Genomic DNA, 26281 nt, shown 5'->3' on the forward strand with positions numbered 1-26281 from the left:
CCATGGTGGGTGCACCACTTGAGGTCAGGAGTTCGAGACCAGCCTGGCCAACATGGTGAAACCCTGTTTCTACTAAAAATACAAAAATTAGCCAGGCATGATGGCGGGCACCTGTAATCCCAGCTATTTGGGAGGCTCAGGCAGGACAATAGCTTGAATTTGGGAGGTGGAGGTTGCAGTAAGCCAAGAACATGCCATTGCACTCCATCCTGGGCGACAAGAGGGAGATTCTATCTCAAAAAAAAAAAAAAAAAAAAAAGCAGAAACGTACATAAATATCCCTGGAAGGATTCACAGGAACAGCATCCCACAGATTGCCTACAGGGTGAGACTGGGAGACAGGAATGGAAGAGATGCCTATTTTAACTTTACAATTTTCTGTACTATTTGAATTTTTTTTTTTTTTTTTTTTTTAAATAGAGACGGGGCTCTCTCTTTTTTGTCCAGGCTGGTCTCGAACTCCAGGGCTCACGCCTGGCCCTATTTGAATTTTGAACCATGTAAATATTCATGTTGAACCATGTAAATTTTTTTCTTTTCAGAAAAAAATAAAATCTGTCTGGGCATGCGGGACACTGCGGGCCCCCGAGGGGGTGTGTCTCCTGCCTCTTTAACCTGGCAGGGGCGGTTCAAGTGGCCAGGGAAATCAGCGTTTTGGAGGGTCGAGGGCTGGTGCTTTGAAAGAGAGGCGGAGGGGAGAGAGGGATTCCCTGTCCCAGCTGCACTAGGTGCATCCCCTCGGTTACTGCTTTTCTCCGCCCAAAGGGCCCCTAACCTGCTGGAACCCGTTGTGCAGTAGAGGCGGTCGGGTCCCTTCAAGGCCCCGCCGCGCCTGCGCCTTGGGTTCTCCTGACGCCGCCGATCCGGATCCTGAGGAGCCAGTGGGCTGCAGGCACAGGCACAGGCACAGGCACAGGCGAGGGGTTGGGTGGCGGTTGAGACTGCGGCGGTACTGGGATGGGTAGGTGAGGATCCCGAGACTGCGTGAGCTTGTGTGCGCGGTAATTTTGGGAACGCCGAACGGGCAACCTGCGGCGCCAGGAGCCGGGCCGAAGCACGACGGAGAGGCGGCGCGGCTGCCGGCCACCATCTGAATGGGAAGTTACGGCGAAGTCCACCCAGCCTTTCTGAGGTGAGGGCGGCGCGCCAGGCTGGGCGGGCGGTGAATCCGGGACCCGCGGGCGCACACCTGGGTCCAGGAGCGGGCGTCGCAAGTTTTGTTGCGCCAGCGGTGGTGGTCGCGAGGTGGGGCGTGCACCGCCGGGGCCTAAGTTCCCTGCGCTGAATTCTTCGCCTGCCGCTGCCGCCTGCAGCCCAGCTCTCGTGGGCGCTGGGAGGAAACTCGCTGGGGAGTGTTCTGTGGCATCCTAGGGGTTGGAGGGACAGAGCAGCATCGGGGGCACGTCCTCCTATATCCTGTAGAGGACACTGACCCTGCATCCCACCCTCGAGGCCGGAAATTGATCGGTTGCCTCTGCGGGCCTGAGAGGTGAGAGCGCTCGCGCCCCTGCCTTGCAAAGTTGGGGTCTTTACTGGCCTCCGGGCTTCTGCTCCTGGCGGTGTCTCCAGGCTGGTGATGGGCAAGCCAGGTGTGCCAGGTCCAGGATGCACATGAGGAGCGTTTGTAGCCATCACCGAATCACCTCCTGACTAGTGGGGCAAGCCTCAAATGAACCGCAGGATTTCGGGTAGGTTGGATTGTGGGGTTGCTGTTTGCACTCCGAGGAGTTGCTGTGATTTCCCTGTGTCAGTCTGTCTGTCTTTCTGGCTTCTTAGATCATCATCTCATTTGGCGTCCTTTCACTGAAGAGTTAACCAAGACATTTGGCCTGGTTTCCTTGCTTTCCTCCTATCTTTTGCTGCTAGAGCTGCTTTCGAAAAGAAGTCTTTTCTGGCAGTGGTATCTTTTCTTTGGGTTACAGTGTTGTTCATCCTTTCTTTGCCAAAGGAATGAATCCCAGTGCTTCACGAAGTTAAAGAAAAGATCTGCTGGTAGTGTTTAATCTGTTCTGAGCTGATATGCGTTAGTAGCTTTCTTTTTGTTTTTAAATTTTATTAGTAAAATTTCACTAGTGAACCAGAAGCTATTTTTTTCTATTCTGAAATGCTAGCTTTAAGATTTCTGAGAACTTTGCGTCAGAGAAATCTTGGAAAAGTTACTGAAGTATACAGAAGAAGTTCACAATTTTAAATGTGCAGGTGGCCCGGGCGCAGTAGATGACACCTGTAATCCCAGCACTTTGGGACGCCAAGGTGGGTAGATCACTTGAGCCCAGGATTTCCACACTAGCCTCGGCAACGTGGCAACCCTTTTCTCTACTAAAAATACAAAAGTTAGCTGTGTGTGCTGGTGTGTGCCTGTAGTCCCAGCTACCCAGTAGGCTGAGGTGGGAGGATCACCAGAGCCCGGGAGGTTGAGATTGCAGTGAGCCGTGATCATGGCAGTGCACTCCGACCCGGATGGCAGAGTGAGTCCCTGTCTCAAAAAAAAAAAAAAAAAAAAAGGTGGGGGGGTAATGAATTTTGACCAAGTGAACCACCACAGATTGAGAAATAGAACATTACTACACTGGGGTGTATTTGTAGGAGTGGCATTGTTGGTTTTAGAGGTATGTGAATGATAAAACCTTAGTATTAGATATTGTTGAACATTTTCCCAAAGTGGTTGTACCATTTAGCAGGGATATTCTGGTTACCCCACATCGTTGCTGATGCCTGTCGGTTAAAAATTATTTTGCCATTCTAGTAGGGGTGCAGTAATATATCAGTGTGGTTTCATTGAGATTGACTATCTTATTGCCATTTATATGTCCTCTTTTGTGAGGTGCCTATTAAATCTTTTTATCCAGTTTTCATTGATATGCTTGTTTCCTGTTGATTTGTAATACTTCATTCTGGATATGCCTCTTTTCTAGGATTTATATGTATTGCGTTTCCCTTTTTTCAATCTGTAGCTTCCGTTTTCACTCTTTTATGGTGTTTTTTCATGAATGGAGATTCTCTAACTTTTTTTTTCTTTTTGAGACAGGATCTCACTCCATTGCCCAGGCTGGAGTGCAGTGGCACAATCACAGCTCACCGCAACCTTGACCTCACAAGGCTCAGGTGATCCCCCTGCCTCAGCCCCCAAGTAGCTGGGACCTACAGGGGAGTATCACCACACTCAGCTGTTTTCTGTATTTTTAGTAGAGATGGGGTTTTGCCACATTGCATAGGCTGGTCTGGAATTCCTAGGCTCAAGTTGTACACCTGCCTCAGCCTTCCAAAAGGTTGGGATTACAGGCATGAGCCACTGCACCCGGCCTGAGATTCTTAATTTTAATGAAATTATACTTTATCAGTGTTTTCCTTTATGGTTACTGCTTTTCGTGTCATCTTTAAGAAATCAATGCCTAACCTAAGAGTATGAACACATTTTTCTGTGTTAACCTGCTAACAATTTTATGTCTGTTTTTGCATTTTTTTTTTTTTTCAGACAGGACCTCACTCTATTGCCCAGGCTAGAGTGTGGTGGCAGGATCTCAGCTCATTCAACCTCCATCTCCTGTCTCAAGTGATCCTCCCATCTCCGCCTCCTGAGTAGCTGCGACTATAGGCGTGTGTCACCATGCCTGGCTAATTTTCGTATTTTTTGTAGAGATGGGATTCAACATGTTTCCCAGGTTGGTCTCAAACTCTTGGGCTCAAGTAATCTGCCCGCTTCAGCCTCCCAGAGTGCTGGAATTATAGGTGTGAGCCACCTCACCTGGCTATGATTCACTTTTTACTACATGGATGTGTCTGCTTGATCCAGCACCATTTATTGAAAAGACCATCCTTTTCCTTCTGCACCATGTGGCCCTTTTTTTCATAAATCAGATGACTGTATGGTCATCTGATTTATGAAATTAGTGTGGGTCTGTTTGTGTTTCTGGACCAACCTGGGTAACAGAGAGAGATCCTGTCTCTACAAAAAATAAAAATAATAAATAAATGAATGAAATTTAAAAAATAAGTGCATAGAGCAGTAGGAGTCATAGGTGATAATTTATAAATGATTGTCAGTTTCTTGGCTACATACAGGTGTTGGTAATTCAGATGTGTTGGGCATTCAGGCAAAATGTATTAAGTGAATTACATGGTGTTCAGAATGATTGCTAGATGTTCACTGTGACTTGAATTAGATGTTATTTGAGCCTCACAGAGCTGCAGTTTTGACTGTTTTATTTATTTGTCTTTTTAAAGTTTTTACAATCTTCCTGTCAAGACAGTAACTCTTTTATACTTAATTGTTCTTAGGTTTACTTAATTAGCAGGAAAACTTTATGGATCATACCTAAATAAGTGTTAAGCCATTTAAAGGGCTCACATGATGTGATAGAAACAATAGTATTCTACTTAATAGTTTTAGGACTACATCGAATACTTTTTTTTTTTCTTGAGACAGTGTCTCGCTCTGTCGCCCAGGCTGGGGTGCTGTGCTATGATCATGGCTCTCTGCAGCCTTGACCTCTCAGGCTCAAGCAGTCCTCCCACCTCAGCCTCCTTAGTAGCTGGGTCTACAGGCATGCACCACTATGCCCGGCTAATTTTCTCCTTTTTGTAGACAGGGTTTTCCTGTAGTGCCCAGACTGGTTTCAAACTCCTGGGTTGAAATGATCCTCCCACCTTGGCATCCCAAAGTGTTGGGATTACAAGCATGAGCCATCACACCTGGCCATTTTAGTTTTAATAATTTTTATGTTTTTCTAATTTAAAAGATTTACTAAAGTCTCTTACAGCTATTATTTGTGAATATAGTATTCATTGTTGTTAATATGATTATTTTGTATGTGTTCAATCTGATTTTCAATATAAGCTCCTGGCAATTAGAGATTTTGTCTCTTTTATTCACCGCTGTATTCTCAGTACTTGACCTTGCCTGGCATGAAACAGATATTGAATAAATATTTCTTAATGAATGAATGAACATACTAATACCATATTCAAGACTCTCCGAGTATCACAGTTTTCACCATCTAACAAATAAAATAGCTTGTGTAGAGTAGAGTCACAGTCAACCTGCCATGGAAGGAAATGTCAATGAAAAATAAACCTTTGTATATGTAGCTGCTAAGATTTTGGGGCTTTTGTTACTGTAGCATAACCTAGTGAAAGCTCGGTGAGACAGCATATAGAATATACGTGTACAGATAGACCAGCTAGACCAGTAGATGAGATTCCAAAGATAGTTCAATAAGCATTAACTAACAACACCCACACTCTCTTAATTCCATAACAGAAATAATGGAATTCTTGTTCACTAAGATCTGCCTCCAATATTACTTACTTTGTGAAAACTTCCCTGGCTACTCTAGTATTTAGTCAGGACTCTATTTTTTTTCTCGCCAGGCTGGAGTACAGTGGTGCCATCATAGCTCACTAACCTCTAACTCAAGGCTCAAGGAATCCTCCTGCCTCAGCCTCCCGAGTAGCTGAGACTACACGTGTGCGTCACCATGCTCAGCTCATTTTTCATTTTTTATTTTCCGAGACGGTGTCTTACTGTGTTGCCCAGGCTGGTCAGGTCTGTTGATGACATATGACGGAAACCCAACCACCTCTAGTTCCCCACCACCTTTCAACCTGCTCTTCCCTGGGTCTTCCCAGTCTCTGTAAATGGCAGCTCCATCCTTCAAGTTGCCGAAGCCCCAAATCTCAATGTTAACCTTGATTTCTCTCTTTTATCTCACAGGCAATCTGAAGACAAATCCTGTTTAGACCCAGGTGAAGGTTCCTGGTGACCCAGGCTCTCACCAGCCGATTGTCCCTTGCCGTCCTCCTGAGGGTGTCTGGAGCTTCAGTGCTGTGTGCTCTTGGCCTCCACGCTGGGGATGCCACTGACTCCCACGGTCCAGGGCTTCCAGTGGACTCTCCGAGGCCCTGATGTAGAAACTTCCCCATTGGGTGCGCCAAGAGCAGCCTCACATGGTGTGGGCCGACATCAAGAGCTGCCAGATCCAACAGGTAAAAATCCCGAGGCATTGCCAGCTCGGTGGGGTCAGAGAGTCCTCTTTCTCTTATGACTCAGATGTGAAGGGAAGATGCCAAGGTCCCTAAACATCGCAGGGCCTTGCCTGGCAGGCAACAGATATTAAATAAATATTTGCTAAATGAATGAACAAATAACCCACAGGGTGTGCCGCCCATGACCTGCAGTGCCGTGGTCAGGTGGAAGTGATTTTACTTCAGGAGAGGACAGTGTTCTCTCCAGGACTTTTCCTTATTGCTAGATCTGCATCCCTCTCCTCGCTCTTCTCCTCTCACCCCCCATTCTCTGCCCCCATTTCTCTCTGTTTCACCTGCTTTCTCCTCTTCAGCTTTCGTGGCTCACCTCCTCCCTGTCCACCTGCATCCCCCAGGCTAAGGCCCCTACACTGTCCTGGGTGGGGAGATGTGTCTGGTTTTAGGCAGTGCCCTCTGGATGTGTCCAGGATGGGGAAACATGGCTCAGTTGCCAGTATAATGGGTTAAAAGTGGCCACTTTTGAAGGCCTTTCCCATCTCCCATTCCAGAATCCTGTAGGACTTAGAATTTATGGGCCACAGTGGAATTCTTGGTTCCCCAGGACCTTGTGGTGGACGGCGTCTTTCACTGAGCATTCATGGGGTGACTATTAGGTACCAGGCCCTGCTCTGGGCTAGAGGCCCCACAGTGTGTAAATCTCAGGTCACTACCCCACGGAACCCACCACTGCAGGCATTGAGAGGGGGAGAAAGAAAGGGGCATGGCCTGTTTGTGTTCTTCTCATGTGGTCGCCCACATGTCCTGGGAGAGTAGGAGCCAGTGCAAGGAGAGAAGTCCAGTGAGAAAGGCAAATGAATGACATCAGACCCAGGGGCTGAGGCCCCCAGCTGCAGCCGGGTAGCTTCTGGAGTGGACAAGGAGCAACAGGGAAGTTCGTGGCCTGGTGTTCTGGGATCCAGTGTCTCATCTCATTCTTGTGGGCACCAGAACTTATCCAAAGACAAGACTCAGTGTCTCTGGCAACAGTGGGCCAGAGATAGAATGTGTTTCAGAGGAGGAGGAAGGGGTTGTACCCCGTGGAAACAGTATATGGTTTTACAGTAGCGTGTCTTTCTCTAATAACTACTTAGCGTGTTCCTGTTAGTGGAAAATATTGGTGGTGTAAGTTTCCCCACTGTTCTCATCTTCATGTACATTTGTTCATTTTCTTCCTTCCTTCCTTCACGACTTCCCTCCAACTCCGTTTCTCTCTCTCTTTATTCTTTCCGTCCCTCCCGCCCACCCTCCGTTGCTCCCTTCCTTCCTCCTTCCGTCCCTCCCTCCTTTCTTTCCTTTCTTCCTTTTTTCTGTTTTCTTTCTCTCTCCTGCTATCTCTTTTTCTTTCCTTTTCATTCTCTCTACTTTTCTGAAGAGATCACACTGTACTGAAACCTACATTATTTACCAAAATCTCTGGATCTGCTTCTGTCTTGCAGGCAGAGAGCTCATCCAGTAGCCCTTAGCTCTTCTCAGCCCCCTCCTATGATTTGTGGGTGCCACTGGGGAAGCTTCTGAGTCTCAGTGGTTTCTAGTCTTCACCAAGTTCTGCCCACCCAGATGGTTTTTACCTGTCCTTACCAGAAACCTGCACTGTCTAGATTGCTGAGACTGCTTCTCCTTAACCGATCTGCTATCTGTATTCTGGGGGCACTCCAGGGTTAGAGGTAAATGGCAAAGGCCTTGAAATCTCCAACTGCTCTGACTCCAGGTTGGTGCACTTCAATGCCAAGTACTAACCACACAATAACAGGATGCCCCCAAAACCTTGATATGGGGCTGCTGTATCCTAATTAAAAAAAAGTTAATAGACATTATTTTTAGAACAGTTCTAGGTTTACAGAAAACTTGAGTGGATAGTACAGAGAGTACTCCTAGGCTCCCCTGTCCTCCAGCACACAATTTCTCCTATTAGTATGTTGTACTAGTGTGGTCCATTCATTACAATTGATGAACTACTGTTGATACGTCATTATCAACTAAAGTCCATAGTTTACATTAGAGTTCATTCTTTGAGTTTCACAGATTATGGGTTTTGGCAATTACATATCCCCAATACAGCATCATGCGAAATAGTTTCACTGTTGAAAATTCCCTGTGCTTCACCATTTCGTGCGTCCTCCTCTCCTCCACCCCTGACAACCACTCATCATTTTACTGCTTCTATCTTTTTGACTTACCAAGAATGTGCTAGAGTTGGAATCGTACAGTGTGTGGGTTTCCAGACTGGCTTCTTTCTAGCATTATGTACTTTAAGTTCCTCCATGTCTTTTCATAGCTTGATAGCTTGTGTTTTAAAATCAGTGAATCAGATTTCATTGTGTGGCTACAACAGTTTGTTTATTCATTCACTTGGTGAAAGACATCTTGAGTACTTCCAAGTTTTCGCAATTTGGAGTAAAATTGCTGTAAGTACTTATGTGCAGGATTTTGAGTGAACTTAAGGTTTCCAAAGTGACTGTACCCTTTTGATTTCCACTAGCGATGGGAAAGTTCTGGTTGCTCCTCATCTTTGACAGCATTTGGTGTGTTCAACTTTTTGAATTTTAGCCATTCTAAACAGCTCACCTGCCCTTAATGTGAAATGACGTGACAGACATAGAATAACACTTACAGTGATTCTAGTTCAAAATGAGGGAACATGGAAGGGATAAAGAAGTCACTGACCCAAAATAGCTTGGAAATGGAGCTGGGCAAAATCCAGCAGAAGTTTCTTAATTAGGATTGACAGCCTGGGACGGGCCCGCCATCCTGTGGGTCTTTGCCTCTGGGCTGTCTGCTGTGCATTTCTTGAAACCATTATTATTTATCTTTTTTCTCACACTTTTGCATATGGCTTCTATTGCACTCAAAATGTTTTTGAGATTCATCCATGTTGTTTTGTGTGTCAACAGTTTGTTCCTTTAGCCATTCCATGGAATGAATGTATCACAGTTTATTGATCCATTCTTGTATTGACAGATACTTGAATGTTTCCAGTTTTTCGTATTATGAACAAAACTGCTATGAACATTCTTGTATAAATCATTTTCTGGACATATGTTTTAGTTTCTCTTGGATAAATGCTTAGGAATTACTGAGTCATAGAATAGGTAGTTGCTTGATTCTGTAAGAATATGCCAGATATTTGTTCCCAAAGCGTGTATACTATTGTACGTTCCAACCATTAATGTACGAAGGTGAGAAAGCTTTTGCTCCTTCCAAGGAGGCCTCTCTATATACATGTACTTTTTTCTAACTGGAGACAGGCTGATGACTTCAGGGACGTGAGCCTGGGATACAGGACCCCTGTCATCACCACCACCGTGAAGTTGGGATTCAGGAAGGAGGTTAATCTATGAGGAATCCTGTGACCAGCATGAGCTGCTGTCAGGCCACAAAGGGCACTCAAGTGAACAGGGCATAGGGGGTCCTGGGGTCATGGTGAGAAAGCGTCTCATTGGTAAAACCTTTTCTCTTGGGGAGGTAAATAAATTATTGGTTCCTTCTTGGTAGCCCTTGAAGATAAGGATGGTCAACAAAATAATATCATATCTGCAGAAACTCAGATCTTGGTAAGATTTACTAGTTGGGAATCCAATGTTAATGCCAAGAAACAGCCGCCAGTTGGGATCAAATATGAGCCTGTGGATCAAGGTGCGTACTCAAACACAGAGAGCTTTTTGAAAGATGTTACCAGTAGTTTTTCCAAGGCAGAGATGGATTGTTTATTTTTCTCTCTAATCTAGCCGATATGCTTAGCTGAGAAGGTTTCTTCATATCACTTTAAATGATGATGTCCTTGTACAACAATTTTCTAAACATTCCTTAGATAAAAATTTTATGGGCATTCTTTATTGCATTAGGCTTAAATTTAATGCATCTTAAGGTTTTATTGCAAGGTGTTGCCTTGTTTCCTTTTTAAGATGATACAATTTATAACCTGCAAGTTTGCTGTCTGTCGCCTCCCTTTATGTACATAGAAACTGAGCAAACGTGGCTATGAAACAGACGGTCATAGAATTGGTTCAGTGGTTGTGAGTGCAGCAACCCAAGAGTGTCTTATCTGAAACAACACCAGGAATGCCTGGACACGATAGACAAAGGTTGTTCAACTGGATGCCTTAGGATACATGCTACCAAAACCCAACTAGCCAAAAAGGAACCAGAATAACAGAATATCAGAGTCAGAGGAACATTTGGAGGTAATTCAGTACCTCCTCCTTTTCAACCTACAAGGGAGATAGTGGAACAGAAGCAGAAATGGGCCTGCCTGCTGTGCCCAAAATTCATTGGAGATTGTTGCGGTGAAGAATTTCATTTATGATGAAGGAGAAATAAACCCCCGTCAGCTTAAATTCAGGCAGGTTTATTGAAAAGGTGAAGAAGCGTCTTGCAGAAGCAAAGCATGGCTGAGGCTTGTGGGCTCTGTCTGGGAAAATGAGCAGCTGACAGTGGCTGATGTTGCCCCTGACTCTGGAGCCATGTGGTCTCTTGTTCCTTGAGAGCATCTCTTCTATTCTCCTGCAACTTCCCTCAGCCTGGCAGTCTCTGTGTACTCTTCAACACATAAATGAGTAAGGCTGTGCCAGCCCCAATGCCACCTGGCACTTTAGGTCAAATTAGAAAGACATGAAATAAAGTGGCCCTTTATAATACAGCTATTGGAACGACAGTTGAAAGTACAATATCTTGACTCCTTATTTAGTGCTTTATGCTGAACTTTCTATTCTGAATGTGAGGACAGACTTTGGAATATTAGTGTCACCTAGCGTTATTAGCTAGTATTCTCCTTTTGTTTCCCCGTAACATCACGTCCTCCTTCCCACAGATCCACTCTCCACTCATTTCCATCCTGTCTCATGCCACTCGGGGCTCGTCCCTTGTAGAACGCATCCCTGGCTCCCCTGCGTGCACACTTCTAGTTAGGTTTAGCAATGGAGGGCACCTGATGGAGCCTGGAAGTGAGAGGAAGGTGAGGTCCGTATTTCTTCCCTCTCCCTCCCTGCTCTGGCACTGAGTATCTGGCAATAGCTGCATCTGTCTATTACTTCAGTGGCCACGCTTCCACAGCCCCAGTTCTCAGTGGGTCCCATAGCATTATTTACCTTTGTTCCTCTAGCTCCCACCAAGGAAGATCCAGAGACATTCTCCTCACCAAGGCATTAAGAAATGCGCAGGTGAGGGGAACAGCGGCATGCGTGTAAAGGTCCTGTGGCTCCCATCCTCTGCAGGCTGGAGGTCATGGCGGGAGATGCTGCATGGATTTGCCCTCCCCGCTGTCAGTGAGAACAACAGGGTTCCGGAAGAGTAGAGGACAGGCCATGGGACTTGGCCATCTAGAGACAAGGCAGGAGGGATTTCCTTGAGAGGCAGGGATATGTGGTGGTTACTAATCATTCTCATCATTGTGAGGTGTCTGGGAATGTAATGGATGGGAAATCTACTAAGAAATCAACTTAAATAATAATTAGAAAAGCTCTAGTTCTGAGGACAGAGACCTGATGGAGTCACTATAGTGGGAATTTATGACCTGGCATCCGGTTCAGATGCCTGGAGCTTCTTGACTGAGGGGAGATTGGATCCCTTGAGGAAGAGTGAAGCCTTCAATGCTGCCACAAGTGTATGCTGTAAATCTTCCTCCAGGCCTTCCCCAGAAGGACCTGAAGCCATTTATGTGGGTGACTGAGGAAAGGGAAATACTCAGAGCTTCTGTGGCTTGTTGGATTCTGGCTCTGAAGAATGCTAAACTAAGGGCACCTGTGGTGGCCATGAAAATGCACTACTTGCATTTCCAGCTGCAGGAGGCCTAACGAATCAACAGCCCCCGCTGCTACACTCCGAATGGAGGACTTGATGACATTTCCCCTGGATCTGCACTAGCCCATGAGGAGGAAAGCCTCATATCAAGTCCTCCCAACAGAACACCCGTGATGACTCATGAGGATGTCGAAGGTGTTTTCCTCTGGCAACTGTGACTTTCTTCAAAGTCTGTTTTGTTCATGCACATTAACTGATTTATATGAAATAAGAGAATAAATGCCTAGACTCCCATGAGTCCATCTTTTACTGATAAACTCTAGTTCTGAGGACAGAAGCCTGATGGAGTCAGTATAGGGGGAATTTATAACCTGACATCCAGTTCAGAGACTTGGAGCTTCTTGACTGAGGGGAGATCAGGTCCCTTTGGGGAAGAAAGAAGCCTTCAATGTTGTCACAAGTGTATCCTGGAAATCTTCCTCTAAGCCTTCCCAGAGGGACCTGATAATATGACTTATGATACAGTGACCCCAAATTCAGGGTGTTCTCGTCTATTCTGAAGAATGCAATATCTTATTCCTCTGAATTGAACCTAGTACCAATATTTGTGTGTAGCTATGCACCTTAATAGACCATAGCTAATTAGATGAGGAATGGTAGGCCCAATTCAACCATACAGACATCAACCTTATCAGCATACAGGCATCCCTCTCCCACCATTTCATTCTTGTCCCCACTCCAAAGCCTTTTCCATTTTATTTGTATTAATTTTCTATTGCTGCATACTAAATTACTGCAAGCATTAGTGGCATAAAATAAGAACGATTTATTTTCTTGCAGTGTCCACAGATCAGAAGTTGAGGCCTGGATTAGCTGGGTCTTCTTCTCAGGGTCTCACAGGCTGAAATTAGGCTGGGTTTCTTTCTGGAGGTTCTGGGGAAGAATTTCCTCTCAGGTTTCCTCAGGTTGTCAGCTGAGTTCAGTTCCTTGTGACTGTAGGACTGAGATCTCTGTTTTCTTGCTGGCTATCAGCCAGGGGCCTCTCGCTGCTCCTAGAGGCCTCCCATGTTCCCACTGCATGCTTCCTCCAGCCAGCAGAGGAGGATTGCCCTGCATGGAAGCCCTTCTGCACTCTCTCCAGGAAGACCTCAGTCCCTCCAAGGAACTCACCTTCACTAGGTCAAGTTCATCAGATAATCTCTGTGTCTTGAATTTGACTGATTTGGGATCTCGATTACATCTGCTAACTTGTTTTTGCCATAAATTGTAACAGAATCACAGGAGTGACATCTCCTCAGTGGCTTTGTCTACACTCAGGAAGAAGTGATTATATAAGAGCAAGATCACTGGGGGTCATCTTAGGATTCTGTCTGCCATAATATTAAAAAGACACAGTAATTAAAAGAGTATAACAGATTTCTGCTTCTGTCTGTTAGAATAAATCACATCAGACTAACCCTGCCTCCATAAACAACCATAAAATTGTTTTCAGACAGTGGACAACAGGCAGTACAACAGAAAACTTAAGGGGGAAGCCCCATGATTTCGTAGTTCTTTGCGGAGAATTTCTCAGCAGCTGCATAGTGGGCTAGAGTCCACTCAGGGCAGGGCAGCCCCACTGAGCTGAGAAGGCAGAGATCAGAGTCCAAGGCCACTGAAGCAACTGCAATCTGCAGGGCAGGGCACCGATGAGGAGACAGCTGTTCAAAGGTGCAGCTCTCAAAGTCTATGTGGGGTTCAATGTGCATACTTATCAAGGACTGGACTGTACCTGCACAATTAAAAGACTAACAGATTTAACAGAGGGGTGGCTGCTATAAAAATGAGTTTGGACCAGAGGTACTTGAGGTGGAGGAGGGTTGGGGAATGTATGATGGAGTTTCTGCCATCCAGGGTGGGAAGAACTCAATGCACACCTCATTAGCACCCAGGTATCCAACTGAGACACTAGAATGAATGTGCTTTAGGAATAAGTGTCACACTTTTCAATAAGGCCCATTGTAGACCAACCTGGTAAAGCCTAAAACCAAACCCTGACAAAATCCACAAAGGGGTGGATTGGTGATTGAGTCCTGGCACATTAGAGGGTCTTGGGAAATGCTGTGGGCTTTCCATGAATCCGTTGTAATAAAACATAAACCAGTCCACATAAGTCCAAAGTGATCAGACAGTAATTTTGCACCCACTAGAACAAAATTCACGCAATCAATGGCACAAGTTAGCCAAGTCAACATTTAAGCAAAATACATCTAAGAACAGCCAACAAATAACTCTTCTCAAACTCACATAGCGCGTTCACCAAGATAGACCACATATGGTGAGCCATCCTTAGTATTTTCTGTCCTTTCTCTTTGACTCGTGTATACTGTGCTCAAACTCTTAAAATTATACACTTTAATGATTATACACTTTCATGCATCTCAATTGCTTGTAAGTTATATTTCAATGTATTTGTTAAAAGTTTATAATTAAAAAAACTGTCCTAGCTTGATTCAAGATATCTTTTTTATATTTAAAAATATAATTTTATATATTATCAGGGCAAAAGAGAAAAACTGTATGATTACCTTGTCATACACAGTAAAAGCATTTGGCAAAATTGAAAACTTTTTTCATGATTTATAAAAACAAACCCCAGAAAACTCTCAGCATGGTAAGAACAGAAGGCAACACTTCCAACCCTATTAAGGGTAGATTTGAAAAAAACTCACAGGTAACATTATATTAAATGGCATGGGATTGAATGCTTTTCTATTAAATCAGGGAAAAAAGTAGAATATATGTTGTTCTTTCATTTCAGCATTATACTAGAGATGTAAATCAATGCAATAAAGTAAGAAAACTAAATAAAAGTATTGAAAAGATTGAAAAGAAAGAATTGAAGCTGTCTTTATTCACAGATAATGACTGTGTATGTTAATAATCCTAAAAATCTACAAAAATCTACCAAAGCTAATTAGTGAATTTGGTAATGTTGCAGAATATAAGCTCAATAGAAGTAGTCTTTTGTATTTCTGTATATTAGCATTGAGCATTTGGAAAATGAAATAAAAATACAATTTCATTTCAAGTAATATCTAAATACATGTTGTGCTTATAAATAAATTCAACAGACTTGGTGTGGTGGCTCACCTGTGTGTGTGGGTGTGTATATATATATGTGTGTGGGTGTGGGTGTGGGTGTGTATATTCACCTTTTTGAAGCTTATCTATCATTATCTCCAAACAGGGAATGTTAAGAGAACATAAAAAGAAACCACAATATAGGAGATACCATATTTACTTCCAACAAAGGGTTTTTTTAGAGTGTGTATATATATATGTAGTGTCTGATAAGATAAACAGCACAATGAAACAATTTCTCAAAAGACTTGATACTTCAGAAAAGAAGATACATGAATGGTCAATTAGCATAGGAAAAGATGCTCTACTGTTTAGTCATCAGGGAGCTCAATCAATACAACAATGTGATACCAGTACATATCCAAGAGAATGGCTAAAATTAAAAAGGCTGAAAATAGCACATGTTGGTGAGGATATAAAGCACTTAGAAGTCTTATACTTGTAGGAATGGAAAATGGTAGGACTCGTTTGAAAATCTAAGTTTCTTAAAGATTAAACATATACAAATCAGACAGACAGTCATTCCATTCCTAGGAATTTACACACTATGTCTGCACATGATCTGTATGTGTATTTCCAGACCAGACTGAGGGGTGGGCTGCTATTTCCTGTGGCCCAGTAACGAGATGCAGATGAACTGGGGAGGAAGAGAGTTTTTACTTCTGCAACTAGTTACAGGGAAAAGAGCTGGAAATTATCACCAGACCAACTCAAAATTACAAAGTCTTCCTGAGCTTATGTACCTTCTAAGCTATGTGTGTATGTGGAAGTGTGCATTCATCTAAAAACATAAGTGATTAACTTCTTCTAATCTATAACTAAGGTCTGAGTCCTGAAGACCTTCCTCTGGAGCCTCAGTAAATTCACTTAATCTAAATGGGTCTAGGTGCTGGGCACCCTTATCTTGTCTCTTGCTAAATCACAGAGGTTTGGAGAGTTCCTTCAGACCTCCAATAAACTTGTTTGTGGAGGCCTGGGGAGTTACTTCAGACCCCCGATAAAACTTGTTTAATACTAAATGACTCCTGTTAAGAATGCCTTCATTATTTTGTCATGCTTTAAGTTCCAGGAAAAGCCTAGGCAAAACTGTTCGTGGGCTTTGGTTACATTCCAGCCTTTGTAATAAGGGCATGGGCTTTTTTTTTTTTCCCCCTCTTAATATTTAACTGTACCACTCAGTCAGTACTGAAACAGTTGTTAGGGAGGCCTGTGTTAGTGAGACCTGGCCTGCCACGTATGGATGCTCATGATAGTTTCTTCATAATAGCCCAAACGTGGAATGATAGAAATGTCCAATAACAAGTGAAAGTATAAACAAACATGGTATAGCCACACAAAGGAATACTACTCAGCAATTACAAGGCATTAACCGTTGATGCAAATACTCGATGGATTTTAAAATTATGTTGATGCATGAAAGAAGGCAGACACAAAGGAATATGGGTATAATTTCATTTATAGAAAATGGTTGAAAATGGAAATGGATCTGAAGTGACAGCGGCTCCTTGAGGCCGAGGGCTGAAAGACTGATGAACTGCAAAGGGGTACAAGAATCTTTGGGGCATAGGGAAATTCCACTATCTTGGTTGTGGCAGTAGTTCCATTAGTGTATACATTTGTAAACATGCATTGAATTACACATTTTAAAGTGGTGCAGTCTGTTGTACCTAAATGATGCCTTTATAGCGTTGATTTCATCATCTTAATTTCTCCATACTAGCAATTAGCAGCTAGAAAATGAAATTCAATACATAATAGAGATTAATAGTCAGAATCATTACATGCTTAAGAATACATGCAATGAAGCAGGTACAAGGCCCCTAAAAGCAATTGGTGAGAAAAATTAAAGAAGACTAAATAGAGAAATATATATCATGTTCATTGATTTGAAGATTCAATTTTGTTAGCATGTTACCTCAACAGAATTCTGATGAATATTTCTAGTAGGAGATTTTAGAGAAATGTAAAAGCTAATTTCCAAATGTATTTGAATATCCTAGAATAGGCAAGTTGGTCTTGAAGAAGCAGTAAGTTGAAGGACTTACTCTGCTAGACTTCAAAACTGATTTTAAAGCTACAGTAATTTAAAAACGGTAGTACTGGTGTAAGTATTCATAAATATATCAAAGTAAAAGAATACAGATTCAAACAATATGACCACATATGTATAGTTATTTAGTTGTTTTAGTAGAATCTTTTTTATTCATAAAAATCCCTCAAAAAGTTTTCCAAGCACACACAGGAGGGCTATGAGTAGGGGAAGGTGTCTGTCCATCTATCCCTGGCCCCAAGCCTATGTGGTTTTGGCAGCAATAGGGGTGTGGGGTAATGGCCCACAAAATTAAAATGGCATATGTGTGTATGAGAAAGAAAGGGGGCAAAGCTGTGGGGAATGATTGAGGGGAAGGAACAAAGGAGGTCAGTACTGGGAACGCTGAAGGTGGGAGGCCATTTCATAACATTTCTTGTTGATGAAACTGCCATGGACAGCTTCTTTGCCCATCAGCAGGCCTAGCATCTTGGCAGTCATGGTGACAGTGACATTGAAGGTGGGGGCTCCACCGATGCTCTTCGTTTGAAGATCCACAGTCAATTCCCCATCCTGCAGCAGTGAGTCCGGGACACAGTACATTTCTGACCCCGCAGTGTCAGCCCATTCACAAAAAAGCTTGACCAGTCTTTGCCAACCAGGACACCAACCTTAGCTGGCGTGATGTTTACGAAGGTTTTCCCTGGGACGGCGGCCCAGATGGAGGGTGAGTCCTTGTTGCCCACGATGGCCGCGAACCTAACAGGTCCCGTCTGTTCTGCTACGAGGCTGTAGATAGAGGCGTCCACCTGGCCGCTGTGCAGCTGCCGGGGCTCCTCTGGTCGGTGCTGCTGGGGCCGCCTGGGCTGGCGGGCAGGGGAGGCGGAGAGCTGCGGGCAGGCACTGCCCTCCTCACCACGGCTCTGCTAGCTGTGCAGCAGCCCTTGCACCACCATATATATATATTTATTATACTTTAAGTTCTAGGGTACATGTGCACAACATGCAGGTTTGTTATTTAGGTGTACATGAGTCGTGTTGCTTTGCTGCACCCATTGACTCGTCATTTACATTCGGTATTTCTCCTAATGCTATCCCTCCCCTAGCCCCCCACCCCAGGACAGGCCATGGTGTGTGATGTTCCCCGCCCTGTGTCCAAGTGTTCTCGTTGTTCAATTCCCATGCATGAGTGAGAACATGCTCACGCCGCCACTTCTAAATGTTTTGAAAACAAAGACACCAATGCCCTTCATTGGTGAAATGAAAGACTTTTAAGTAAAACGATTTTGAGTGAAATAATATTTGTTGTTTTAAAAAGTTAATATTAACCACTCTCCATCATACATTGAAATTAACTTAAGATGTGAAAGTTAAAATTAGAAACCTTGTAAAGGAAAAATAGGAAATCCATGAACTTGACGTAGGAAAATGTTTCTTAGACTAGATACTGTAACACTCACCACAATAAGAAATCAAGCGAATTGCACTTCATTTTTAAAAACTTTCTGCTTATTATGTTGTTGTTTAACAACTTAAAAGCTATCTGTAGAGCAGGAATAGCAAATAATTATTTGCTGTATAATGTAGCAAAAAATATGTATATATAAATGGATGCATTCAAAATATATAAAAATATATAAAGAACTCTATAGATTACAAAGGAAATGACAAACACACCAGTATATCAATGAATATAAAATTTTGAGAAGATATTTTCCATAAGAACATATCTTACTGAACATTAGGCTTGAGAAAACCAAAATAGGATATCACTACCCACCTAGTAGAATGGCTATAATTTAAAAGACTGAAAATATTAAGTGTGTGGGAATGTAGGGCAACTGGAAATGGCCTACATCTTTCTTAGAAATGTAAAATAATATAATGACTTTGCAAAACTCTGTGTCCATTTTCTTCCCATTCACCAAGCATCTCCATCCATAGCTATAGATACCCAGGAAAATAAGTATGTACCTTCACAGAAATAATTGTATGAGAATATTCATAGTTACTTATGCACAGTAGCCAAGAAGTAAACCTGTCTCCCATCAGAAAAATGGATATGAAATTGTGTGATAATCATAGAATCAATAGGATATTATTTGGCCAAAACAAAATGAAACAAGGGAAAAACACAAACAAATTAGTGGCCTATATAAGCACATGAATAGAAGTCAAAACAAGAGAAAGTACTAAGTGATTCCTTTTTTTATTTTTTTGAGATGGAGTCTCACTCTGTCCACCAGGCTGGAGTGCAGTGGCACAATCTTGGCTCTGCCTCCCGGGTTCAAAAAATATTCCCTGCCTCAGCCTGCCAAGTAGCTGGGATTACAGGCACCTGCCATGACACTTGGCTAATTTTTTGTATTTTCAGTAGAGGCAGGGTTTTACCATGCTGGCCAGGCTGGTCTTGAACTCCTGACCTCAGGTGATCTGCCCGCCTCAGCCTTGCAAAGTCTTGGGATTACAGGCATGAGCCACCAGGCCCAGCCAAAATGATTCCATTTTTATGAAGCACATGATCAAGCAAAATGAATCTATGGTGGCTGCTAAGTTTAAATATTGGTCCCCTCCAAATCGCATGTTTAAACGTGGTCCCCAGTGTTGGAGGTGGGGGTAGATGGGAGGTGTTTGGGTCATGGGAGTGGATCCCTCATGAATAGATTAATCTCCACCCTGGGAGAAGGTAGTGAGTGAATTCTCACTCTCTTGGTTCCTGTAGGAGCTATCTATTAAAAAGTGCCTCTCACCTTTCCTTGCTCTCTTTTGCTTCCTCTCTCACCATATGATCTCTGCACACCCTGGTTCCTTTTCACTTTCTGCTGCAAGTGGAAGCAGCCTCAGGCCCTCATTAGGAGCAGATGCGGGTGCCATGCTTCTTGTGCAGCCTGCAGAACTATGAGCAAAAGGCACCTCTTTCCTTTATAAATTACCCAGCCTCTGGTATTCCTTTCCAGCAACACAAAGGGGCTAAGGCAGTGACAACATTCAGAATATATTCTTCATTTGGGGGATGAGTATTGACTGGCAAGAACCACATCAGAAATTTGTGGCATGGGGGAAAATGTTCTCCATCTTTAACTGGGTGTTATTATACAATGTATAATTATATTAAAATTTATTAAGCTGTACCTTTAGGTTTTTTGCAGTATACTCTATGCAAATTTTACCTCAGTGAAGAACTGTTAGCATACAACAAAGAGAGAGATAACAAACACTCAAAAATTGAAAATTGACAGAAAGTAGATGACAAATATTTAGCCTAGAAATAAGAGGGATCCGTTGAGAAGAAACCAAAAGCAATGGAATAGAACAAAGACAAAAAAGCATAATAAAAAGAGTTTTAAATTTCAAAGTTTGAAATGATAGTAAAGTGGCACACTGTTTCCTTGGAAAAATCAAGTGAGAACCACAACTCTGAGACTAATTCGAGCAAAAGTATGTGAATCAGTTTGATCTAATGGTACAAGGTTAGCTTTGAGGGCCAAAAGGAACTGGTTTCTAATTCTTATTCCTCTCCTCACTAGTTTTGTGACCTAGGGAAATTTTGCAATCTTTCTGAGTTTGTTTTCTCATGAGGAACAGAATAATACCTAAGTAACAGGATAGTTGATAGATTTAAATATGATCGCATGGCAGTGGACATGAGCCATAATTAGTTGTTAAGAATATATTTACACTTATCCATGTTCAAATTGTAGATAAACAACAATTGACAAAGAATAGACAAAATGTCCTAACATAAATATTCTTCCTTTGTTTCTAGAAAGAAGTCACACATACAGTAAAAATAATTAGAGAGGACCTAGTTCATATTGAACAATCTTCCCCACACCCTGAAACAGGTCGTCTTTCTAAAACCAGAGATATCTTGAGTGAGTCCAACCCCTGCAGTCCCCTCTGTCTGGAATAGATGGAGGAAGTTTACTCCAGCCTTAGAACAGCATGGGCTGGCAAGCGTTCTCAGAGAGGTCTCAACTTCAACTCTAAAGGGCCTGAGGAATATGTGCAACTGGGTCGGGTTAAGGCGAAGCTGAATTACATGACGAGGGCTCTCACCAGCACCAAAGTCAGTGGAAGGATATCAGTCCCCAGAGCTCTGTTACAGGCCATGGATGCTCCATGGAGGGGTGGTGAGCATATGAATAACAATCAGGAGAAACGTCGGTAATGGACAGGAGGCATAAATAAACAATATCCACCCTCTAAAACCCAGGAGAGTTCTCATTTCAAAAGACGATGTCTTGAAGGAAACATAGGTACAAATCTTTGTGACTTTGGATTAGACATTTTTTAAGTGGGCACAAACAACCGAAAAATAGATAGATAAATGGACTTCATTAAAATAAAAAACTTATATGCTTCAAAGGACACTGTCAATGAAGTGAAAAGATAATCCACATAATGGGAGAACTATTTCCAAATTATATATTTGACACAGGTCTGGTACCTAGAGTATATAAGGAATTCATATAACTGAGCAATAAATGACAACCACATTTAACAATGGGAAAAAAGCTGTGAGTAGAGGTTTCTCTAAAGGAAACACACAAATGGCCAAGAAGCACATGCAAAGATGTTCAACGTTTTCCGTCAGTAGGAAAATGTAAATTTAAACCCAAATGAGATACCACTTCACACCCACCAGTATGACTTAAGAAAAAAATAAAGACGACACGTTTCAAAAGTGATGGAGAATATGGAATTCTCACATATTACTGTTGGGAATCTAAAATGGCATAGCTACTGAAGTTGGTAAACAGTGTGTGAGTTCCTCAAAAAGTTAAACATAAAAAAAAGTTAAACATAAAGTGACATATGATGCAGCAATTGCACTCCTAGGTTTATAACCAAGAAAAGGAAAAACAGGTGTTCACTCAAAAACTTGTACAAAGCTGTTCACAGCAGCATTATTCATAATAGTTAAACAGTGGAAACATCTTAAACCACCATCAGTTGATGAATAAACAAAATGTGGTATAACCATATAGTGGAATATTATTTGGCCATAAAAAGTTGAAGTACTGATGCAGGCTAAAAAGGATGAAACTTGAGAACAATATTCTAAGAAGCAGATAGAAAATACCACGCTTTGTTATTCCATATAGAGGAAGTACCCAGAACAAGTACATCAATATATAGAGAAAGTAGATTAGTGGTTGTCAGAGAGCGCAAGATTGCGAAAGTTTTGGAACATGGTAAAAGACACTGAAATGTATGCTTAAAAATGGTGAATTTTGTGATGTACAAATTATACTGTAGAAATAATAATAATAATAACAGTAATAAAGCAAGAAGTCTTTCCACATCTCCATGTCCTGTATTTTCATTAAAAAAAAAAAAAAAGAGAAAAAAGCATTTCAGGGCCAGGTTCAGTGGCTAACTCTTGTAATCCCAGCACATTTGGAGGCCTAGGTGGGAGGATCACATGAGGCCAGAAGTTCAAAACCAGCCTGAGCAACATAACAAGACCTTTGTGTCTATGAAAAATAAAAAATTAGCCAGAAATGGTGATGCGTGCCTAGAGTTCCAACTACTTGGAAAGCTGACGCAGGAGGATCACTTGAGCCCAGAAGTTCAAGGTTACCGTGACCTATAATCACCAGTGCACTCCAGCCTGGGTGACAGAATAAGACCCTGTCTCAAAAAAAAAAAAAAAAAAAAGAAGCATCTCACTTTAATAGCAAGTGGCCAAAATATGATGCCGGCTGCATGTTGTGGGGAAATGTGTTAGATGAAAGAAGTTAAATTCCAGAAGTTTTCCTTTTTTCAGAAATGAGGTATAGGGGAGAGAAACACATACTTGGAAAGAACTGACACAGCTGAATTGGAAAATGTGGGAAGGGGATGGGAAGAGGCTGGTCCACCTGAGACCTGGCTCCAGGACTTACAGCAAGGGGAACTTGGGCAAGTTACAGACTCTCTCTGCCTCAGTTTCTTCATCAGCAAAACAGAATCATCCCATAAACTGTAAGGTCAATGCTATCAGTGGGTCCCCAAATTGACTGCACATCTGAGTCATGTTCACAAACACATTCCAGGCCCCACCTGAGCCCTCTGAATCAGAATCCCTGCAAGGAGGACAATGAACTTGTATTTGCACTGACTTTCCCAGCTGTTTTTTACTTTGATCAACTTGGGGGTAGGACCCTTTGAGCTGCATCACATCATTCCAAAGCCAAAAGACGACAGCAGCACAAGAATATTTTCAAGGCAGTGTCTACAGCAGAGGAGAAACTGTTGAGGGAACCTAGAAGTAAAGGAGATCTGGCTTGCTGGGCTCCATTTAAACTTTGAGTATAGCAGAGACACGAGCCCTTTGGGACACATGCCGGATGCAGTGACACTCCAACTTCGGAAGAGTGGAAGCCTTAATTTCAGATTCAAGCATGCTTTGAGTAGAAATTAAGTTTACTTCTTTTTGTACAGCAAGATGGCCAATCTTTTCTAAGCTGCTCACCTCACAAGAAAAAGAATCGTACTGCTCAGAATTCAAACTTCAGCAGTCATGGGTAAGTAAGGAAGTCTTATAAATCTATTTTAGCCACCTAACAAGAAACTAGAAATTTAGCAAGTTCTTTCACTTTCAGTACAGTTGTGTTCACTAGATCAGAGGCACTGAGACATGAAGAACAGACCCCTAAAAAAGGAAAGTGTTCCTTTCAGTTTTAGGACATCACTGGAATATTAGGGAAGTGGAAACACAGCTGCCCACTCTACAGTATGGGTTGCCTTTGTATCCGGAATGCGCCTAACGTCCTGATCTCTGTGCCCTTTTCAGGGAGCCTTGGGAGGAGCCCGAATCACTGATGGAATTGGACAGTGCATGGAGATGGTTCAGCAGGACGAGGGTAAGTGCAGGGGCAAGTCCAGGTCATACTGAGAGACAAGGAGTGGTGCTGATGGGGACAGACAAAGATAAAATCAAAAGTTTGTGCTTCATCTTCAGAAACTCAAACTAATAACAAACTTGGCCTTATGAGAAATAATAAGTATTTTTCTATTTACATGAGAATTTAATCTCAAAACAGGAATCAGAAAAATATTAAGTCCAGGGCATAAAACCTAAACCATTGCTCATATTTATTCTTTCTAAATAGAGCAAAGTGTAAAATCTTCTCCATAAAATGCACATTGTGGTTATGAAAAGGCCAAAGTCTTAGTGAGAATCATTGGTATTCCATAGAAGAGTGAATTAAACACACCAAGGGAAGACCCAAGTCTCATACTTCTTTTGTATGTTCCAGAGTTCCAGGGGAATTCCAGGTGATAGAGGTTATTTCCCGTACTGTTAAAGCAAGATTGCAGACACTTGGTAATTTTGGTCCCAGTACTCTAGGAGGTCCCACCTCTGTCCTGGAAAATACTACAGGAATGTATACTCTTCCTATGACTCATTCTGGTCATTCTTCCAGCATCACAAAAACCAAAAAAAATGGAAATATGTCCAAATACATGCTTTGCTATCCCTCTTCTTCAGGTTTCTTACCTGTTACTTATGGATAATAGCATTACCACAGGATTATGTTGAAGATACAATGTCCAAATATGAGCACAGTTTTGAGCAAAATGCCTTGTACGAATTGGTCAATGAACAGCTAGTAAATAATTATGTGAATATTTACTGAATTATATGGACCCTATGAATAATTACTGTGATTGCTTTTATTGGCAGTGCTGAAAACTCATCCCTGTGTGACCTCAAGTAAGCCACGTAACTCTGTGAACCTGCAGTTTTATCATTTTTAAAATAAAGAAGCATGACAGATTTTCATTATGACACAGAATGTCAGGTCTCCCAGATGCAGAAAATACATTTACTTAAAGCCGTTGATACGTCTTAAAGCAGTATCCTTACAGTGTCATTGGAGGACAGCGTGGACTGCAGAGAGACATGCTTTGAAATGGGATTGATCCAGTCCTCCTTCCTTCACTACCACATGAATGCTGAGCAGCCCAGGATCACACTCATGGCACCCTCAACTCAGGCAAGTCCAGCAGCCAATCTTAGGAGACCTGGGCTACAGAACAGTCTCCCAAGTTCCAGGCTCACAAAACCTAGGTGGGGATGAAAGCTGAGAAAGTGAGGAGGGGGTTCGGGGGATCACTCTTTCCTACTCATTCCTCTAATCTCAAACTCACCTTCTACTGCAACACTGAGGATCAGCAACCAACCGTGACCATAACCTTGATCTTGCCATGTTCTGTTAGTGGAATGAAACCAAAAATCAATGGTATTAGTCCAACCCAACAAAATAGATATCAAACCAAATTCCATAAGAACTGCTCATGGTCCTGTTCTTTTCAGTATATGGGAAAACAAAATGGAAACAACAAAATAGCATCAGGTTTATAAAACTTCCCAAGATAGATGGTCACACATGTTTACAGGAGATCTCTATATAAATGATTTTGATCACTTGATACCTTGAAAAGAGCTCTTGTGACACTAGAATGACATCCATAAGTGACAAGTATAAAATGTAGTGCTCAGTGACATTAAAAAACAAATCAACCCACATCGAGGAAGAGCTCTGGACATAGGGCTGTCAAACTGGTCTAGAGTGTCATGAAAAGCCAAGATGGTGCCCCAGTAAGAAAAGAGAAATCAACATAACAATGGGAAGCAGCAAGAAGAACACTGAGACGGGAAAGACAACATTTTTACAAATGAATGATTCATTCACTTTCTAGTGGATACAGACAAAACTGCAGAAGACCCAGAGGAAATCAGGGCAGGCTAAAAGTTTGATATCCTACACTTGTGGAAAAGCCTTAAGATCTGTTTTAACTTAGAACAGGTGGGGTGACTTCATGACTACCATTAAGAAAATATAACCTGTTGGGAAACTGGTTCAGCCTGGATGATGATGTACAGACAAGCGATAAACAGTGAGGAATGTGCTTAGATGTACTGGGAAAGAGATGGGTCTGTGGCATTGTCACAAGGGTACACGAATACTGAGAGTGAATTTTGAAGGAATGATCCCAATTGGTGCTGACCCTCAGGTGAGACCAGGGTGCCTGTGTTTCAGCAAAGCCTGGGCAATTGGAATGCAGGGCTCCTAAGATTCCATGACACCCCCACCTTCTAATTCTGTTATTGCAACTGCAAACTGTTACCTGGCACACTGGCCACAATCTTCCTCACTCTTGTCGGAGACTGAGCTATTGGCAGTGCCTTCAGCTCTGAGCTCAGGCACCTCGAAGATTGTTTTTGTCGTTAAGGATCCTAAAGTGCTGTGGGGACTGATCACATTTTTCTCAACAGTAAGTTAACAATTTCAGTTACTGACATCCCTTAGTCCTGATTAAACCTACTTGATTTCATCAGTTTTAACCCATCGTGTGTTTGGGTGTCTTCTCCCC

At 42.5% G+C, this 26281-nt stretch overlaps 1 protein-coding gene and 1 pseudogene across 10 annotated transcripts in view; one reads left to right on the forward strand and one right to left on the reverse strand.

Moving 5' to 3' along the window:
• The first annotated feature begins 642 nt into the window (after window positions 1-642).
• The window catches only part of LOC100174408 (neuroblastoma breakpoint family member 3), a 53716-nt gene continuing 28077 nt past the window's right edge, over window positions 643-26281 (forward strand). For 2 of the 10 annotated variants that reach the window (XM_063715407.1, XM_063715413.1), the window contains exons 1-5: window positions 645-1132; window positions 5714-5985; window positions 23342-23424; window positions 23694-23763; window positions 24588-24617. In XM_063715407.1, coding sequence (XP_063571477.1) covers window positions 5853-5985; window positions 23342-23424; window positions 23694-23763; window positions 24588-24617 — 316 coding nt within the window. In that variant the 5' untranslated portion in view covers window positions 645-1132; window positions 5714-5852. Of the gene's footprint in view, window positions 1133-3480; window positions 3663-5713; window positions 5986-23341; window positions 23425-23693; window positions 23764-24587; window positions 26183-26281 lie in introns of those variants that run through there. The other 8 variants (XM_063715409.1, XM_063715408.1, XM_063715410.1 and 5 more) reach the window with 8 other exon arrangements.
• LOC100453204 (profilin-1-like) lies at window positions 17076-19786 on the reverse strand (annotated as a pseudogene).

Source organism: Pongo abelii, chromosome 15, assembly GCF_028885655.2.
Source record: "Pongo abelii isolate AG06213 chromosome 15, NHGRI_mPonAbe1-v2.0_pri, whole genome shotgun sequence".
NCBI classification, from domain to species: domain Eukaryota; kingdom Metazoa; phylum Chordata; class Mammalia; order Primates; family Hominidae; genus Pongo; species Pongo abelii.